The sequence below is a fragment of the Neoarius graeffei genome, chromosome 6 (genome assembly GCF_027579695.1).
Source record: "Neoarius graeffei isolate fNeoGra1 chromosome 6, fNeoGra1.pri, whole genome shotgun sequence".
NCBI classification, from domain to species: domain Eukaryota; kingdom Metazoa; phylum Chordata; class Actinopteri; order Siluriformes; family Ariidae; genus Neoarius; species Neoarius graeffei.
Genome location: NC_083574.1, coordinates 89,345,719 through 89,366,738, shown reverse-complemented (window position 1 = coordinate 89,366,738; position 21,020 = coordinate 89,345,719). Strand labels below are relative to the sequence as shown.

At 38.2% G+C, this 21,020-nt stretch overlaps 1 protein-coding gene across 2 annotated transcripts in view; it reads right to left on the bottom strand.

Annotated features, from left to right (window-relative positions):
• Positions 1–6,228: 6,228 nt before the first annotated feature.
• The window catches only part of LOC132887540 (neprilysin-like), an 86,473-nt gene continuing 71,681 nt past the window's right edge, over positions 6,229–21,020 (bottom strand). For both annotated transcript variants that reach the window (XM_060923007.1, XM_060923008.1), the window contains 10 exons: positions 20,645–20,743; positions 20,256–20,333; positions 16,143–16,246; positions 15,895–15,953; positions 15,689–15,808; positions 13,787–13,920; positions 13,085–13,150; positions 11,514–11,609; positions 6,600–6,676; positions 6,229–6,516 (listed from right to left, as the gene is read on the bottom strand). In XM_060923007.1, coding sequence (XP_060778990.1) covers positions 6,417–6,516; positions 6,600–6,676; positions 11,514–11,609; positions 13,085–13,150; positions 13,787–13,920; positions 15,689–15,808; positions 15,895–15,953; positions 16,143–16,246; positions 20,256–20,333; positions 20,645–20,743 — 933 coding nt within the window. In that variant the 3' untranslated portion in view covers positions 6,229–6,416. The remainder of the gene's footprint in view (positions 6,517–6,599; positions 6,677–11,513; positions 11,610–13,084; positions 13,151–13,786; positions 13,921–15,688; positions 15,809–15,894; positions 15,954–16,142; positions 16,247–20,255; positions 20,334–20,644; positions 20,744–21,020) is intronic.

Below are 21,020 nucleotides of genomic sequence, written 5' to 3'. Positions count from 1 at the left end.
CCCCCCTCAAGGGACGACCCCAGAAGTCCCTAGCCACAGATCACCAAAGACGGGCGGGAGGAGGGGGAATACCGGTGGAGGGTTAGAACTCCTCAGACCGGTCAGTGTCCATAGCCTCCGCATCCTCTTCACCGTCAGAAGAATCGTCATCCCAGGACCCCCACCCAGGATTCGGTTCAGTGTCAGGCTCAGGCGCTGGAGCAGGGGCAGGGTCCGGGAGTGGATCCACACGGTGAAAACCCCTATGTCGGCCCCGTCAGATGGAGGGCTGGTCGGAGTGTAGCCGATGGAAGTCGGCGATGAGGGCCAGATCCAGAATCCTTCCAGCAGGAACCCACATCCTCTCCTCAGGACCATAGCCCTCCCAATCCACCAGGTATTGGAGGCCCCTGCCCCTGCGTCGTGACTTCAGCAGTCGCCGGACGGAGTAGACCGGGCCACCGTCGATGAGACGAGGAGGAGGAGGAGGAGGTGCAGCTGGGACCAGCGGGCTCTCGTGTACTGGCTCGATCTTAGAGACATGGAAGGTGGGGTGCACTCTCATGGACTTGGGCAGTCGGAGCCGGACAGCAGACTGGCTGATTATCCTCTGGACAGGGAATGGTCCGACGAACCGAGGTGCTAGCTTACGAGACTCCACTTGGAGGGGCAGGTCATAGAATCAGCCAATAACTGTGTTGGAGACACCCTGCCCTTTACTGTATATTGTCTTTTTTCTAAATCTTCATGGAAAAGAAAAAAAAAAAACCTCACCAAAGATTCAGATTAACCTGCTGAGCTGAGTCAGGTGTATCACATAAATTGTACATAAATTCTTGTGTAATTATTCTATCATGGTGGAAAGCAATCCTGCAGAAAAACAGCAATATTTCAAGGATGAGTAACTTTATATGAAAGAGAGAAAGTTCTGCTAAAGGGCACCCTGACCCGGCTCAATTTTCTTCACTCTCCTGAATCCAAAGCCCACAATCTTTGTACTTTGCATTCTTGTGTAACAGTTCATTACTTATAAAATAAATAGTTCATCATCAGCTAGTCATTTGTACATTTTACAGACTCTGGTCATGTTAACCCCTTCAGTCATCGGGGATTTGTTTAGGGATGGCTGGGGGTTATCAGAGGGTGGACTATGAGAAAGAAGTAGTAGAAACTACATGGGACTGTATACTGCATGTCATGCTGTGCTGGTGGCTTGATGAAGTGCTTATGATGATATCCATTGCCTGCAGGTCAAATTTCAGCCCTCTCTCTGACCTGCCATCAACATGCTTGCAGATGTGCTTCTAATCAGGTGTGTGTAGCATGGAGTATATTTAATACCCCTCAAGAGAGCCAATAAAGCCTGGAGCAAGTACAGCACTGGATAGGTAGGTAAATAAATAAAAAAATAAAATAAAATAAATGCATAAATCTGTTAAAAAACAACTCCAGCAAAATAAAAATGTAATAAAAACACATGATCTTATACTGTATTATCTCTTATTTTGATCATGTCTGACTTTAAACGAAACCCAGTAGTTGTGTATTTTACAAAAAAATAAAAAATTAAAAGAAAGTATGGATTGGACTTAGATGTGAGTCGAGGACCTGGATATCACTTCATCCAGGGAGTTGTCAAAACTCATCTGACACAAACATCGTCATCTACTGGGATATTAAGAAATGAATGAAAACCAGGCCTTGTTACTGGATAGTTTTAGAGGTCATGTAGTGGTGGGAGGTTTATTGGGAGACTGTAAATAAGATACCAGAGTAGTGAGGGTTTTTAAATTCCATTTCTACTGCAGAAGTGAAAAACTATAAAGATAACTGATTTATTTGTTTTAATACATAACCTTTTGCAAAGCGGATCCACATGTGGATATGATTTCTTGCTTTGCTTTCATAGATTTGTTTGCCTCAACATACTGTAGCACAAAGAACCAGGATACTACTTCTGTGTTGAGTACACTCCTTCACACACATTTACTGTCAAACAAATATCAACCAAAAATTAAGAAACTGCTGTAAATGTTAATTGTTGTGCAAGTCAAGCATTACAATTCACACTGGCCAGGATGGGGTGGCATGGTGGTGTAGTGGTTAGCACTGTTGCCTCACAGCAAGAAGGTTCTGGGTTTGAGCCCAGTGACCGATGGGGGCCTTTCCATGTGGAGTATGCATGTTCTCGCTGTGTCTGAAGTGCCCTTGAGCAAGGCACCTAACTCCCAACTCATCCCTGAGTGCTGTACCATAGCTGCCCACTGCTCTATGTATGTATGTATGTGTGTGTGTGCGCATGTGTTCACTGCTTCAGATGGGTTAAATGCAGAGAAAACATTTCATTGTGCTTAAGTCTGTGCTTGAGTGTACGTGTGATAAATAAAGGCTTCTTTTTCTTGATGCCATTCATTCACAGAGCTTAATTTCATCCCTCAGAGCTTAATTTTGGCAATGATATCAAGCAAAATATCTCCATGTGATAAACACCAGAGCTACTGATAAAAAAAAAAAGCCAAAGCTGTAGTGTATTTATGAGGCCTGTTTTTCCCCGTTTATATTTAATCCTTTTCAGCAGGAAAGAATGAGAGAGAGAGAGAGAGAGAGAGAGAGAGAGATGATGATGATGATGATGATGAGAGATGCAGTTCATGAAGGAAGGATAAGACAGGCTTTTTTTTTTACATTGCCAATTTATTAATCAAACAATTTCTGTTCTTGAATATGTTCTTATAATATTACAAAGTATCTAAATACAGGCATCTGAGGTATATCCGTCTGGTGGGTACAAGTTGAGATGGATTTCTTCTGAGTAATGCTCAACTGTTTAAAAGAATGAAAAGCATTGAAGCAAAACTAAATGGAGGAACACAAAGGCTCTCAAATAACAGAGAAAAAAAAAATCAATTTCAAGGTTCAGTTTGTTGCTGGGTTTTAACCCACAGTTGTAGTTTTGTTAATTCATAGCAAACAAAGCTTTGAGTCAGAAATCCAGTGGTTAATTATTCATACTTGGCCATTAACAGGAGCACAATACCTGCAGATGGGGGGGGGGAGTAATATAGCACTGCACAAATGTCTTAGGCACGTGTAAAAATATTCTTTAAAAAAGGCAAAGAGGTTTTCAAAAGTAATGGAATGAAATGGATCTGAATATATAAAAATGGCTATAATGTGAACTAAACAGTATTCAACTAAACCAAATCCATATTTAGCATGATCAACCTTTGATTTTAAAATTGCAGTTCCAAAAGTTTCAGATTCTTTAAGAGAAAAGGGATGGGTTTCGCAAAAGCCTCTTCAGGCTAAGAGCATCTTAACTAGGAGAGAGAGCATTCATTGTGCTGCTCACTCTACCATTTAATGATGATCTTTATGCTACGATGCTTTTGGGAAACTCAAGCCAGTTCAGTTCTCTTGGGTATGGAAATCAACTGGGAAGTTTTTTGATGAATCTGCAACAGGTCTTTGTCACACTTACTTCTGTTTCTGAAAGTAAAACAGACACCCACTGTTATGTTTTTTATTTAAATCTAAAAAATTTTTATTTTTAATGCCGGGGTGGTGTAAAGTGGCCCAGTGCGAAGCAGAGTTACTGTTACCACTGCAAAGGCTCTAATAATAGCAGGTCCTAAAGTGTTTTATTCCTTTTATACTACAGAAATTTAATCATGTGAATGCTAACATTTCTTAATTGTTAAAGAATGACGAGTTAGTTCTAGTATCCCAGCTGGTATAGCAGCTATAAATATTTAAAAAATAAATTAATTTTAAAAAAATGCAGTATGTCTGAGTGAACTTTCCCATAAAGGATGGTACAAATGCTGAGACTGGAGACTCATTTCATAAATGTGTCTTTAGAGAAGATTTCAGATAAATAATTATACACAGTTATATACATGTTTTTAGTCTGTTATTGTGTGGAACATGTATGATATAAATATAAACCTGTGATTTGTAGCTGCTGTTTAAAACTACCATGTTTTACATGGCATACGTTCACTGGATATGAGCAATCACGTGCTCTGATTGGCTACTCTACTACTAGGATATCAGCTCATATACCGAGAGTAAAGAAAAACAAAATGGCAGAGTGTGTTGCTGAACCCACCGAGGACGAAATAAAAACTCTACTCAAAAAAAAAAATGCAACAAAATATGGAATAAAAATTTGATGGTAAGAACATAAGTTTTTTTATTTTTCAAGAATTATTATTATCACATTTTTCACAAATTGCTCCTGTCATTTCGTCAGTTTGTTTACATTCTTCATCTTTAAGCATTAAAATCTGTCGAATTTTTTTTAGACTGGTTCAAAAGCTCAAAGAAGTTTGAAAATTGCAAAACTGAAATGTCCAAGGAACAATTAAATAAATGTCTAAAGCTATACCTTGGCACAATAGCAAGACGGCACTTTCTACAAAACAACAACACTAAAGTCAATTTGTGCAGCCGTTGATAGGTTTTTAAGAAGTCCACCTAAGTGGAAATGATTTTGTCGGATGTTTTGTATAAAGTTTTTATTTATCGAATTTGCAAAAAATAAAAAGAAAAATGCTTTGCTTCTCAAAATCCAGTGAATGTGAATAGAATAAAACAGTTATTCCACTTAATCTCATTGTACACAGTTTATAGCTAACTTGGCACTATGTGCCTCATCAGCTATCAGCTCATATACGACTTGATTTTATGGGATAATTGTTAATTATTCTATCCACATTCACTAGATATGAGCAATCACGCACTCTGATTGGCTACTCTACTACTAGGCTATCAGCTCATATACAGCGAGTAGGGAAAAACAAAATGGCAGAGTGTGTTGCTGAACCAACCGAGGACGAAATAAAAACTCTACTCGAAAACAAAACCCCCAAAAATACAAAACTGGCAACAAAATATAGAATAAAATTATTTGATGGAAAGAACGTATCTGTTTTTATTTTTCAAGAATTATTATTATCGCATTTTTCACAAATTGCTCCTGTAATTTCACTGGTTTCTTTACATTCTAAGCAGAAATTATCTTGTTGGATGTTTTGTATAAAGTTTCTATTTATTGAATTTGGAAAAAAAAAAAACCCTCTGTTTCTCAAAGTCCAGTGAATGTGGATAGAATAAAACAGTTATAGCTCATGTACGACTCGATTTCATGGAATAACTGTTAAATAGTTTCGTTTGAAAATGTATGTTTTTGAAATGTAAAAATTGCTTCTATTGACACAGTAGATATTGCAGAAGACAAAAATTTTAAAGCAAAATTTATCTAAAAAAAACGTTGGGTGCCTAAGACTTCTCCACAGTGCTGTACATTTTGTACAACTCAAAAACAAGCCACTAACAAAGTGCACTATACCTGATAACAAAGAGTCCTACAAATGTCAACATTTTGTTCAGAATGATTTAAAGATACTTGGAGATTCTACAAGGTCACAGGGTGAGCATATATTTCTTCGGTTCTTTGGCATAAGTATCAGGTGTTGGATACCAATGTTTGTACTTTTGCAACAGACTCTCATAAAGAAAGCACTGGATTATCTTAAGGCAGTCTCTCATTGATGGTCAATATGTAGAATGATTTGTCACACTCTAACACACACACACACAAAAAAAAAAAATACCTTGGCATATTAGACATCGTTTCATATCATCATATCAGTTCTAAAATATCATTTACTCTGCCAAGCGCTTGTACCATAATAAACCAAGCACATTTTTATCCAGTTTATCATCAAAAGTAACAAATCAGTGACTATGGTTCTAAACCTGTAGCTTTTCAACAAATAATTTCTTCTTTTTTTTGTCTATATAAAATTTGCCTGCACTGTTATCAATATAACATTCACTGCAATACAAGCCATATTGATATAACATTTAAGAATTTGTGATTTCTAATATTATATTATAAAACCTGTAATATTACTCTCCAGACAGCATACTCCTGTGTCTATATTTAACGTATTTTTTCATCTTTTTCTTTTTTACCTTTCTTGGCCTGTATGGGAAATTTTATAAAATATTACAAATAACCATCACCTAATCAAAGTTGCCATGTTTGAAATGTATAATGATACATTTTTAACATAAAAAAATGCTACTGATCTCCCCGATTCACAGTTTGATTTGATATTAACATAAAAAGTTTTAAATACAGTATATGACAATACTTGTACATTTCATCTTGTTATAAACAATAACTGAAGATCACCACAGATCACATGATGATCTATTCTGACTAAAATTTACTGATTGTTACATGTAGGAGTGGACTAAGAGAGCACTCCATGTCTGTACATGATTGAAATGCATTGGTGGAGCCAGGTATGATCTACCCTGTGAAGAACATCAGACATTCCCAGTCTGGGACTGCAGTGGTCATACAGTCAAGAAGATAGAAGTGAGGGCTTGTGAAATGCCCTTAAGTCCCTGTATGTGGCATGTCACCACACTTGGCATATCTTTTCAGGCACCATGTAGTCATTTTTCTGGCACTGGAAAGCTTTGGCAAACTCTGGGAAATTCTGCAATGATCCAAGAACCCTGCAGAAGGAAACAAACCAGACATTATTCAGCTGTTAGCTTAAACAACTGGGGAAAATCAATTTCTGAAATGACAAACTTACCTAAAGTTCCCTGGACTATGGACATCAGTTTTAATGGAGTTGACAGCATGTTCAGGTCTATATGTTCCACACCAGACCTGGAGAATCAAAACAGTTTAATAGCTACATACACTCACTAGCGACTTTATTAGGAACACCCATCCATCCACCTGCTGTTTTTTGCAGTTTTTTAATCAGCCAATCCCTGCTGGGTCAATCCCTTGACAGCAGCACAATATATCAAATCATGCAGATACAAATCAAGAGCTTCAGTTAATGTTTACAGTGTTCAAACATCAAAGTCCCTTCTCACACCATGTGGCGCATAGGGCAGCGCCGATCTCCGTTTCCGTAGCCCTCGGCCTCTCACCTAGTACGTAGCTAGGGTTACAGTGGGGGGCTAGTCCTCTGGTAACCACGAGAGTTTGACTCCCCACTCACATCTGTATTGCAACGTGCTTTGCCAACTCACGGTGTTCAAAATCAGAAGGGGAAAAATTGTGATCTCAAAGTGTGACTTTCATTCACTGTGGCATGGGTGTTGGTTTGAGCCAGATGAACTGGTTTGAGTATTTCAGAAACTGCTAATCTGCTGGGGTTTTCACACACAAACAACAGTCTCTAAAGTTTATACAGAATGGTGCAAAAAACATCGAGTGAGTGAGCAATAGTTCTGTGGGTGGAAACAAACACCTTGTTGATAAGAGAGGGTCAGAGGAAAATGGCCAGATTGGGTCAATCTTTTTTGCCAAGAAGGATATAGCAACTCTTTACAACCATGGTGAGCAGAAAAGCATCTCAGCATGCAACAGCAGAAGACCACATTGGATTCCACTCCTGCAGCCAAGAACAGGGATCTTAGAATCAAGAACAAGTTCCTATTAAAGTGGCCAGTGAGTGTACATTATCATACTGCATACAAATGAATTTATTCATACAACCCCGATTCCAAAAAAGTTGGGACAAAGTACAAATTATAAATAAAAACGGAATGCAATGATGTGGAAGTTTCAAAATTCCATATTTTATTCAGAATAGAACATAGATGACATATCAAATGTTTAATCTGAGAAAATGTATCATTTAAAGAGAAAATTAGGTGATTTTAAATTTCATGACAACAACACATCTCAAAGTTGGGACAAGGCCATGTTTACCACTGTGAGACATCCCCTTTTCTCTTTACAACAGTCTGTAAATGTCTGGGGACTGAGGAGACACATTGCTCAAGTTTAGGGATAGGAATGTTAACCCATTCTTGTCTAATGTAGGATTCTAGTTGCTCAACTGTCTTAGGTCTTTTTTGTTGTATCTTCCATTTTATGATGTGCCAAATGTTTTCTATGGGTGAAAGATCTGGACTGCAGGCTGGCCAGTTCAGTACCCGGACCCTTCTTCTACGCAGCCACGATGCTGTAATTGATGCAGTATGTGGTTTGGCATTGTCATGTTGGAAAATGCAAGGTCTTCCCTGAAAGAGACGTCGTCTGGATGGGAGCATATGTTGCTCTAGAACCTGGATATACCTTTCAGCATTGATGGTGTCTTTCCAGATGTGTAAGCTGCCCATGCCACACGTATTAATGCAACCCCATACCATCAGAGATGCAGGCTTCTGAACTGAGCGCTGATAACAACTTGGGTCGTCCTTCTCCTCTTTAGTCCAAATGACATGGCGTCCCTGATTTCCATAAAGAACTTCAAATTTTGATTCGTCTGACCACAGAACAGTTTTCCACTTTGCCACAGTCCATTTTAAATGAGCCTTGGCCCAGAGAAGACGTCTGCGCTTCTGGATCATGTTTAGATACGGCTTCTTCTTTGAACTATAGCGTTTTAGCTGGCAACGGCGGATGGCACGGTGAATTGTACTCACAGATAATGTTCTCTGGAAATATTCCTGAGCCCATTTTGTGATTTCCAATACAGAAGCGTGCCTGTATGTGATGCAGTGCCATCTAAGGGCCCGAAGATCACGGGCACCCAGTATGGTTTTCCGGCCTTGACCCTTACGCACAGAGATTCTTCCAGATTCTCTGAATCTTTTGATGATATTATGCACTGTAGATGATATGTTCAAACTCTTTGCAATTTTACACTGTCGAACTCCTTTCTGATATTGCTCCACTATTTGTCGGTGCAGAATTAGGGGGATTGGTGATCCTCTTCCCATCTTTACTTCTGAGAGCCGCTGCCACTCCAAGATGCTCTTTTTATACCCAGTCATGTTAATGACCTATTGCCAATTGACCTAATGAGTTGCAATTTGGTCCTCCAGCTGTTCCTTTTTTGTACCTTTAACTTTTCCAGCCTCTTAGACTCCATTTACATTAGACCATATCTGTCTCGTTTTCTTCGCGGATGCACTGTCCGTTTACATTAAACCGCCTGGAAACGCCGGGAAACGGGAATCCGGCAGCGTCCACGTATTCAATCCAGATCGTGTCAGCTCCGGTGCTGTGTAAACATTCAGAATACGCGGATACGCTGTGCTGAGCTCTAGCTGGCGTCTCATTGGACAACGTCACTGTGACATCCACCTTCCTGATTCGCTGGCGTTGGTCATGTGACGCGACTGCTGAAAAACGGCGCGGACTTCCGCCTTGTATCACCTTTCATTAAAGAGTATAAAAGTATGAAAATACTGCAAATACTGATGCAAATACTGCCCATTGTGTAGTTATGATTGTCTTTAGGCTTGCCATCCTTCCACTTGCAAGTGGTAAGTGATATGCACTGAGATCACACACACAGTGGCTCAGTCCCGAAAACACTGCTAGTGTGCTTCACTCGCGCGCTCTGTGAGCTGCGCAGGGCCGGAGTGCGCACCCTCCAGAGGGCACTCGCTGTTCAGGGCGGAGTGATTTGGAGCGCAGGATGCCTGCGGAGCCGAGCGTATCCGTGTATTGGTATTGTTGTGTGCACGCAAATCGTGTATTGGTGTTGCTGTGTGCACACTAATCGTTTTAAAAATGTTAATCTGATGATCCGCTGATACAGTCTAATGTAAACATGGGCGAAATTTCAAATGAGCCAATATTTGGCATGAAATTTCAAAATGTCTCACTTTCAACAGTTGATATGTTGTCTGTGTTCTACTGTGAATACAATATCAGTTTTTGAGATTTGTAAATTATTGCATTCCGATTGTATTTCCAATTTGTACTTTGTCCCAGTTTTTTTGGAATCGGGGTTGTATATTACTGGTAGGAAGCCATGGCCTAATGGTTAGAGAAGTGGCTTTGAGACCACAAGGTTACTGGTTTGATTCCCTGGACCAGCAGGGATGGCTTAAGTGCCCTTAAGCAAGGCACCTAACCCCAGGCTGCTCTCGGTGTGTTGTAAATCAACCAGGATAAGACCGTCTGCTAAATGCCTGTAATGTACAAACTACGCAAGAATGGTATTCTCATTGGTATTCATGAAAATCCGAACTGCAAAAAATGATATCTTAGCAAGTGAAACTATCTTGAATATAGTTGAAATGATCTAGCATGTCCTATTAGAAGAATACAAGACACCATAATCTGAGATTATTAAACCTAGTTCTAGATTGCAACCAATTTATTCCAAGATGTCTTACCAAGTAAAAATATCTGTCCATACAGAAAGATAATTTCACTAGTATTAAGTAATTTTCTCCTCAAATTCAGTTTTCCATTTTTTCCAGTGCATTTGGGAAAATTTATATCCTTAAGTTTGTGTGAATTTACATATAAGAACACATTAATGAGAACCTTGGCTTCTAATCTTATTAATTAGTGATGAGTTAAGGTCTTTACACATATAGCATGATTTGTGGTTACACTGTTTTCCTCTGAAAATATGACTATCAAATGACTATCCTGTAAATGAACACTTTCACATCAAAGGCGAATGTTCACGTGCAAAAAAAAAAAAAGTGACATTTATTTTTTTTCAGCATGTTTGATTGTTCTATTATTGTGTCCACAAAAGGAAAGCATTCAACCATTCAGGGGGTAGGTTGTGGACACGTCAACCCACTGCTGCAGGCTTGGCGGAGTCTCTCATTCATTTTGTGTTTCAAAACCAATTTAAAAAAAAATCAATAAAAAAGGAGTGAGGGGTGGAGAGGGCTAAATATGTATGTGTTAAGCACAGAGAGCATGGAGTCACACCCAAAATATTTAACAATTATTCCACGAAATTGTGAGCTGATAGCCGACGAGGCACGTAGCACTGAGTTGGCTATAAGCCATGTACGACGAGATTTGAATGGAATAACTGTTTTATTCTATTCACATTCACTGGATTTTGAGAAATGGAGCATTTTTATTTTTTGCAAATTCAATAAATAAAAACTTTATACAAAATGTCTGACAAAATAATTTCCACTTAGCGGACATGTCACAAATTGCATACATGCATAGTAAAATATTCAAATTTGACAAGATTTACATCAATAGTCAATCAATGAAAACACATTTTATCGAAAAAATTAAGCTTCAAATGTTTCAAGTAGAGTTTTTATTTCGTCCTTGGTTGGTTTAGCAAAACGCTCCGCCGTTTTGTTTTTTTCTACTCATGGTATATGAGCCGACAGCCTAGTAGTAGAGTAGCTAATCAGAGTGCACGATTGCTCATATCCAGTGAATGTGGATATAATAATACTAAATAATTATGGGAATAATTAGTATAAAACATGTGTATTGCATCCACCAGTTATTTTACAAATCTCCAGCTTTCTACATCACTTGGGTTTGTCTTTGTGCTCAGTTTGAGCCTCACAACTCAGTTCAACAGCTCACATCTCCAGAAAAACATTGTCCATCATCAAAGATGGTCTCAGACCAATTCTTTTGGTCTGTTATGAATGACACCAACAGAACAGACTAAACACCACATGTGTGAAAACACCCATAGTGTGTGTCTATGGTTGTGGTATCTTTGTTGGCTAAAACACATAATTCTCACCTGAGCAAAGTTCAGAAAGAAGAGTTGTTCATGGTTTAGTTCAAGTCCAGGCAATGGAGCCTCCTTTCCATGCTTCTTGATATAGTTCTGGTATGCCTGAAAAACAATTTAATGCAGATGGAGGTCTGATTAAGAGTACCATAACCCTGCATGTTTCTTTAGTTTGGTTTATTTCAGTTTTCTGTAGATCTGCCCATCTGGTGTGCAATATGTTGGCACATACATTATGTGCTCTCCAGTTATGTTCTAGCTTCAGGCTATAGTTAAAGTTCCTTCAGTATAACCTGGATGTGGGAAAACATCCAAAACAAGAGCAGTATAAACTAGTTCATGGTGTGTTCTGAAATTTTTTCATGTCCCATCGTGCCAAAAGTAGTCTCCGTCAACTGATCATAGACTGGGCTAATAAGCAAGCTCAGCTGGAACTGCAGGATATCAGCTATTACTGCAGATCTCAATACTGAATGCATTTAAAGTTGTGAGCTATAAATCCTAATGCAGCCCTGATACTGTATAAGCAAGCTACATTAAAGCCCTCTTTATACCACAGGGCTGTTAAGTTCTCAGTTCTAAACAGCCATAAGGGATTGATGATTTTTAAGAACAGCTCTGATATTAGTGCCAGATTCAATTCAAGTTATGAGTTTATATTAATGTGCTAATGCATATCATTTTTTGAAGGAGTCTCTAGTATCAGCACATCGTAACAAAGCTAATTAACAGTTATCCCACAAAATTGAGTCGTACGTGAGCTGATAGCTGACGAGGTGTGTAGCACCAAGTTGGCTATAAGCCATGTATGATGAGATTGAGTGGAATAACTGATATATTCTATCCACATTCACTGGATTTTGAGAAACAGAGCATTTTTATTTTTATTTTTTGCAAATTCGACAAATAAAAACTTCATACAAAATGTCCGACAAAATAATTTCCGCTTAGAATGTAAACAAACTGGTGGTATGACAGTAACAATTTTTGAAAAATGTGATGATAATAATAATTATTGAAAAAATAAAAAAAGATAAGTTCTTACCATCAAATACTTTTTTTCATTTTGGGAGTTTTCTTCTTCTTCTTGAGGGTTTTTAGTTTTTAGTTTTTGGTGGTTGGCAAACCAACTTAAAGGTGCATTCCCACCACGAACTGGGCTGGAGTGTGGAACAGGAGATGGGGGGGGGGGGGGGTAACTATGTTCTTTTAGTTATTTCTGTTTCTTTTAAATACTTGATAATTATTTTTTTGGGGGGGGGTTGTTTTCAAATAGAGTTTTTATTTCATCCTTGGTTGGTTGGTTCAGCAACACGCTCCACTATTTTGTTTTTCTCTACTCATGGTATATGAGCTGATAACCTAGTAGTAGAGTAGCCAATCAGAGCGCACGATTGCTCATATCCAGTGAATGTGGATAGAATAAAGTGTTCTATTTCTTATGTAACATTTGCACAACAGGTTTTTTGTTTGTTTGTTTGTTTGTTTGTTTGTTTGTTTGTTTGTTTGTTTGTTTCCAGGCACCATCAGCAGGATAATTAGGCAGCAAAATCACAAAGGCCACAATGGACTACACTTACTTGATAAGACTGGCGAATGCCCCCATTGTCTGCAATATTCTCCCCGAGGGTGTTATTCCCATTAAGCTGAAAATGGGAAAAGAAAAGGATAAAAAAGACAGAAAATGACAGCAATTTGTAGCTCTTTCTACATTTTCTGAAAAATCCCAGCTCAATCGATTTCTCAGTAAACAATTTGAGAATAACACAAACAACACAGAAGGCTGAAGGCAACAGAAGGCAATGGCGATGCAATGACGCATACAAGAGAATCTTCTGTGACTTGTTTCGCCCTGACAGGATGATAAAGGACTGTAGCACAATCGAATACATACACAGGGTTGTCAGTTAAATAGCTACACAAACCCTAAACCAATAAATCCTACCCAGTGTTTTATAAAACATTTTTCATGCATGTCTGTTCATTGTTTTCATTTCATGCTGTTCGCAATTGATCAAGGGCTTCTGTACACACCAATTATGTCTGTTTGTTTGTTGTGCATTGTTTCCAACCCAGGAGCAACACCCTTACTGTGCAAAAATGGCAAACGTGGAAAAAAGGGTGTTATTTATCATTCTATTGTAACAAAAACAACAAATGATACAATGGATTACATTTTTTTCAATCAGCTAAATTCAAAAGCACTTCAACAAATGAATAAAATATTACATAAGGTCAAGTACTCAGTGGTCAGATCAGTGCGTTCCATGATAAGAGCATACATTTTGTCCATTAGCCAGGTCCCAGGAGAAGCCGCTGTACTGGTCTACAATACATTTCGAGAGCTCCTGGAACTTCTGTGTTGAAGACGGAGTCCACCAGTCCTTCAGGTCTCCATCTTTATCAAAGTTACGGCCTGTTCGAGAACAAGTCACTGATCTGAGACATCGATGTCAGGAAATCCAGGGTATACTGTTATTGTAGAAGTATATGAAAAATGCTACTACTACTACTACTACTAATAATAATAATAATAATAATAATAGTTCTGTGTTTATAGAATAAAACTAATTCAGTGCCAGGTTACTGTATTCACAGTCATGTCTACTCTATATACCAACCAACCCCATTTCCCAGAATCCTCATTTGAACAACAAACTACAAACTCAGTCATATGACCCATCATATGATCTTCTACCTTCCCCAGGCTTCTAATCACAATATCACCTGTTCCCAATGAGCAGACTCCCCATAAATAAACAGGACCTTGATTATATCTTTAACAGTTATTCCACGAAATCGAGTCGTACATGAGCTGATAGCTGATGAGGCACGTTGCACCGAGTTGACTATAAGCCATGTACGATGAGATTGAGTGGAATAACTGTTTTATTCTATCCACATTCACTGGACTTTGAGAAACAGAGCATTTTGATTTTTTGCAAAAATTCGATAAATAAAAACTTTATACAAAACATGCAACAAAATCATTTCCGCTTAGAATGTAAACAAACTGGCAAAATGAAAGTAGCAGTCTGTGAAAAAGGCAATAATAATAATTATTGAAAAATGAAAAAAGATATGTTCTTACCATCAAATACTTTTATTCCATATTTTGTTGCTTTTTTTTCAAGTAGGGTTTATATTTTGTCCTTGGTTTGTTCAGCAACATGCTCCGCCATTTTGTTTTTCTCTACTCACAGGATATGAGCTGATGTCCTAGTAGCAGAGTAGGCAATCAGAGTGTACAATTGCTCATATCCAGGGAATGTGGATAGAATAATTAAGTTTATCTCATAGCACCCTGCTAGTGGTGTTACTGGGCCTTTTGGTGTTACTGTCCTAACTTTTCCAGTAATTTCTTGTAGTTTTTATCAAAATGTTTTAGAATTAATAGTAGATAGCTGTCAGGTATATATGAGATCATAATACCATTATCCATCTTTAGGCTCCAGCTTGCCTGCGACCCTGTACAGGCTAAGCGGCTACAGATGATGGATGGATGGATTATCCATCTTTATCAAAGTTACAGCCTGTTCAAGAACAAGTCACTGATCTGAAACACTGATGTCAGGAAATCCAGGATATACTGTTATTGTAGAGCTATATCAAAAACACTACTACTGCTATCACTACGTGTTACTGTTGATACTGTCTAATAGAGGGATTCTCAAATCTTTTGCTGCCAAGGACCCTTTAGCTGTAAAAATAAAACCCACTGACTCCATTAGATGCAGATTTTTTTTTTTATTATTCAGATTAGAAGAAGAAGAAGAAAAAAAGAAGAAAAGTTCTGTGTTTACAGAATAAAACTAATTCAGTGCCAGGTTATTGTATTCACAGTCATGTCTGCCCTATATACACCAACAAACCTCATTTCCCAGAATCCTCACCTGAACAACAAACTAGAAACTCAGTCATATGGCCCGTCATATGATCTTCTACCTTCCCCAGGCTTCTAATCACAATATCACCTGTTCCCCATGAGCAGACTCCCCATAAATAAACAGGACCTTGGTTATATACCTTTGTTAATTTTATCTCTTAGCACCCTGCTAGTGGTGTTACTGGGCGTTTTGGTGTTACTGTCCTAACTTTTCCAGTAATTTCTTGTCATTTTTGCTGAAATGTTTTACAATTAAAAGTAGACATCTATCAGGTATATATGAGATCATATTCTTTACCATTATCATCAAAGCCATGAGTAATTTCATGGCCAATCACCATGCCAATGCCACCATAGTTGAGAGACTGGGGCTGTCCTTTACCAAAGAAAGGCGGTTGAAGGATACCAGCAGGAAATACTGAGTGAAAAGAAATGAAAAAGCAGTTATTGTTGTCAATGAAACTATAAAAACAAATGACCAATTACTAACACATCTTTTAGTACCTATTTGGTTCCTGCTGGATGAATAGAACGCGTTGACCACCGCTGCTCCCGAGATCCACCTTGGGTTTAAACCATGACATGTTTAAACTTAGAGCCCACATGTTAATATTTTATCACTCTTGTTTTATTAATAGGGATTTTTATAGCAGGTGCTAAACTTGGAGAATACCTGGCTATTTTTTGAAAGTAGCAAGTATTTTTTGACAGAGACAAAATTTTTCAAATTAAAAGCTGAAAGGGCCTCTTACTCTTCCTTGTTTACTTTCAACCTCAACCTCTTCAGTCGTTTCTTCTGACTGAACTCCAGGTTTTTCAGGATGTTCTCGAAGTATTCCTCTGAACTGTAGCTGAGCTAAAATATTGAAAGAAAATGTTTTTGCCCAAGAACAGTATAGTAATATATAAACATAACTAATAGGTTGTATTTATACAAATAAAACCTTACTATATGTATAAAATATGCAATATAGACCCGTTCTGCAAAACCATTGTATGTTTATTTATTTATTTTTCATATAGACTTAAACAATTGGCATTTACAGTTAGGAAAAAGGGATTCCTTAAAGTTTTTTGGATGGTTAAGTTGAAGCAAGAAGGGATCCCATTTATTGCAGTGTTCTATATAGAACCTTTACATGGCCCCCTGAAGGACAGAAGAGCCATTTAGAGTGTTAGACAGATGTGTTTTCCTTGTGAATGCATATTCGGATTATATTTTATTTTCAAATATCATCAGTACACTGCAGGATAAATTATTTTCAACATTATGTTTTAAGATTTTTTTGTTAAACTTCAAGAAGTGCTCATGTTATATACTATAGAATGAGATTATTTGAACAAGAAATAGGTACATGTAAACTTTGTTTCACTGAAAAAAGAATACAGAACTAAGAAACACTGTATACACACGTGTTATTATTCAATCCACATTCACTGGATATGAGCAATCGTGTGCTCTGATTGGCTACTCTACTACTAGGATATCAGCTCATATACCATGAGTAGAAAAAAAACAAAATGGCGGAACATGTTGCTGAAACAACCGAGGATGAAATAAAAACTCTACTCAAAAACAAAACACCAAAAATACAAAAAAGCAACAAAATATGGAATGAAAGTATTTGATGGTAAGAATATATCTTTTTTTATTTTTCAAGCTTATTATTATTATTATTATTATTATAGCATTTTTCACAAATTGCTTCTGTCATTTTGCCAGTTTATTGAGATTCTAAGCGGAAATTATTTTGTCGGACGTTTTGTGTAGTTTTTATTTATTGAATTTGAAAAAAAAAAATGTCCTGTTTCTCAGAATCCAGTGAATGTGGATATAATAAAACAGTTATTCTACTCAATCTCGTCGTACATGGCTTATAGCCAACTCAGTGCTACGCTCCTTGTCAGCTGTCAGCTCATGTATGACTCAATTTTGTGGAATAACTGTTAATTATTGATACTCTCTAATACAGGGATTCTCAAACTTTTTGCTGCCAAGGACCCTTTAGCTGTAGAAATAAAACTCACTGACTCCATCAGTGCAGATTTTTTTAAATATTCAAATAGGCTAATTATTCAAATGTGTGCAATAATATTTTGGATATTTTTGGACCTGGCGGCACAGTGTTGTAGTGGTTAGCGCTGTTGCCTCACAGCAAGAAGGTCCAGGTTCGAGCCCCGTGGCCAGCAAGGGCATTTCTGTGTGGAGTTTGCATGTTCTCCCCGTGTCCGCGTGGGTTTCCTCCGGGTGCTCCGGTTTCCCCCACAGTCCAAAGACATGCAGGTTAGGTTAACTGGTGACTCTAAATTGACCGTAGGTGTGAATGGTTGTCTCTGTCTATGTGTCAGCCCTGTGTTGACCTGGCGACTTGTCCAAGGTGTACCCCGCCTTTCGCCCGTAGTCAGCTGGGATAGGCTCCAGCTTGCCTGCGACCCTGTAGAACAGGATAAAGCGGCTAGAGATAATGAGATGAGATTTTTGGACCTATAGATGTTTTATTCCAGAACCTTCTACAAATGGAATATAAAAAGAACAGAAATATGACGTATTAAGGTTTGGGTTAAACTCATTTCATTCCAGAGAGCGGTTAAACAGGCCAATAACTATACGAACGCAAAAATAACTTGTTTGGCAGTGGTGGGTCCCACCACTCTAATATATTCTACCCTAATATATATCAGACCAAATTTTGAGAACCAAAGTTCAAATATCAACTGTAAAATAAATCTCAGCTAATAGTAACTTATGGTCTTGCAGGAACTGGTTCACAAGTGCACTGTCCATTATTATTATACATGCAGGACACTTTTTCAATGGAATAAAAACATGTATTCTATTCGCTTCTAGCAGATTTCATTCCTTTGGTTTGATAGCATGTAATATTGTTAGCATATCATTTATCCTACGTGTATTACATCACTCTACCCAATGGAGAATGAGCATTGAATATGGTTTACGATATTGCATGGCTGTTGAGACAACATGACGTCACACATCAGAGACGTAAAACTTCCATGCTAGCGAGCTACTGTGACAATTTGTAAACAAACATGGCCACCAGGTTTGCTTCGTTCACCAAACTACCCTGTTTAGTATAAATGCAGTTTCTATTGAGAACGTAAGGACATTTGTGTACCTCGGACAAGTAATTTCTTCAAAGGAAAAGGGGCCATTTGTCAACCATTGCATTGCAAGTGCATGGGCTAAGTTTGCAAAGTTAAAGACAGTAGTGAGCGAAAAGTGCACACAAAAAAGCGCCGAAAGATCCTAGAAGCGTGTGTAAGATCAAGGCTGACTTATGGCACACAGGCCTGGTACCCTAACGCAGTCCAAATGAGACGCCTTGAGGCCTGTTGGAATGAGTTACTTAGAACAATGATTAAGGGTGGGTGGTCGAGGAAAAACAGTGCTGGCGGCCCTGAAGAGTACGCATTTGTGCACTCGAATGCAGAGGTGCAAAGAATTTTACAGACTACCTCAATAACCCACTTCATAAACAAACAATACCTTAAATATATCGCCCATATCTGTCGATCGTCAAACACTGCAACAACCAAGCGAATGTTATTCGCCACTCCCATCTGGCAATATTATAGAGACCCGTGGCTAAAAATCGCTAGCCTCCTCCAGGTTACAGTGGAGCAGGCAAAACGAGCGACGCAGGAGAGGAGCGACTTCACTGAGCTGGTTGCCCAACTCAATTCGAAGGGGGACTCCGTCTCTCAAGAGGAAATATACTGAACTGAACTGTTAAATACAGAAGATTTTGAGAGAGTTTTGAAAGAGAAGGACAAGTTGAACACCCAAAAGGAATGTGTATGTAGTATAATAATAATATTGGCTGGCTTTTTTTCGTGGTCTATGAGATACGTTCCATTCAGCTACTCGTCTTCGACTCGTTCAATATCATGCTAGCTGAACGGAATATATCTGATATACCACTCAACACCAGCCAATATTATTTAAATAAAGCACTCATTCAGAATTTCATTACAATCTTAGAATGGATAATGAAGAAGTCCTCAAAGGTTGACTAACTTTCAGATTTTTCAAGTGTAGGTCATCAAAAGAATTTTCCCTGACACCCACTTATTTTTGTTTAGTGGACCGAAAGCTACTGAATTCAAATCACAGACTTCCAATTTTATTTGTTTTTGTTTTTTTTAATCGAACAATTAATTAATTTAAGGCCACATGGCCCTAAATTCTCTGCTATTTTTTCCTGCTTCACCATGACCCAATTCAAGATACTACATCATGCATCATGTGGTGGCCTTTCTCCATTCGTGCAAGGCATCGTGGGATACAAATTTGAAACAGGAGAGAAAAATGGAGGACGTGAGTGTGTGAATGAAAGGTGAAAGACCAACTACAGTAACAGAAAGCGAGAAGAAAATTGCAAAGGAAAGGAAACACAGGGCCAAATTAATAAATATCGGCGGTCAGCAAGCATCTCGGTGTGATCAGCTGTCTGTTTAGTGACAGAATGATGTAACTGTCAGTGCATGGTCAAAGGTAAACCTGCGCATGCGCACACTGACTTCCTCTGTCTGCTTAACTGCGCGAAGTGAGGAATTTCATGCACATTATTTGCTTTAATCCCCTCAAATGAAATAACTTCCCAGCCACAGAATGCCCTGATATTTTTTGAGATGTTACAGAAATAAACATATATCACAATGATCAAATTTCAAAGGGAACTAAATTTCACCGATTTTATGAAATCGAAAGGCCGTCTAGCTTTAAAAAAAACCTCGATGTGTTCAAAAACCTTTGACAAGCTGTGAATTGTTTTGCTTGTTTGTTTGTTTTAATGAACCCTTTATTATCTGTTCCAGCCTCAAGGTAAAAAATCACTGCTCACTTCTTTGTATTCCTCGTCCAAATAAGTATTGTTCATGATGTTTTCCGAGAACCCAATTCTCTCTCGAATAGTTAGTGCCTGCAAGAAATAAAACAGTAAAAAGTAATTAAATTTAATTGTTCATAGAATATTAAAGGCACTCTGAATGTTGACACAATTTAATACTTTTGAGTCATTGACTGATTCTTCAAACTGAAGTCTGCAGATGACTATCAAATTAAAAAATCAATATTTACACAGGAATCTTTTGTTTGAGAAGACGTGACTAAGAGTGACAGAGGACGTGTGTTTAACCAGACACATAAATCAGGTTTAACAAAATGAAATGACTGTTTGAAACAAATTATTTTGCTTGCAGTAACTGTGCCAACAATCTGAATGAAACTCACCTTCTCCTCCGCAGCTTTCCTGGTTTCATCATCCATCCAGGTGAGGTCTTGTAGGTTACTAACAAACACCTCTCTGATGCCACCAATCATCTCATCCATCTGATACAATGAGAGGACAGCAGGGAACAATATGTTAGTTATGATGCCTTGGAAAAGCATTCACCCCACTTGAACTTTTCCATATTTTGTAGTGTTACACTCTGTAACTGAAATGGACTTAACTGGGAAACCTCAAAATTAGTTGCCATTGGGAAGTGACATAATTAGTTGAATGGAGTTGGCCTGTGTGAAATTAAGATGTTACGTGATCTCAATATAAACATGCCTGTCCCTGAAAATGAAGGAACTAACAAAGGACAAAGTTCTGGAAAAATAT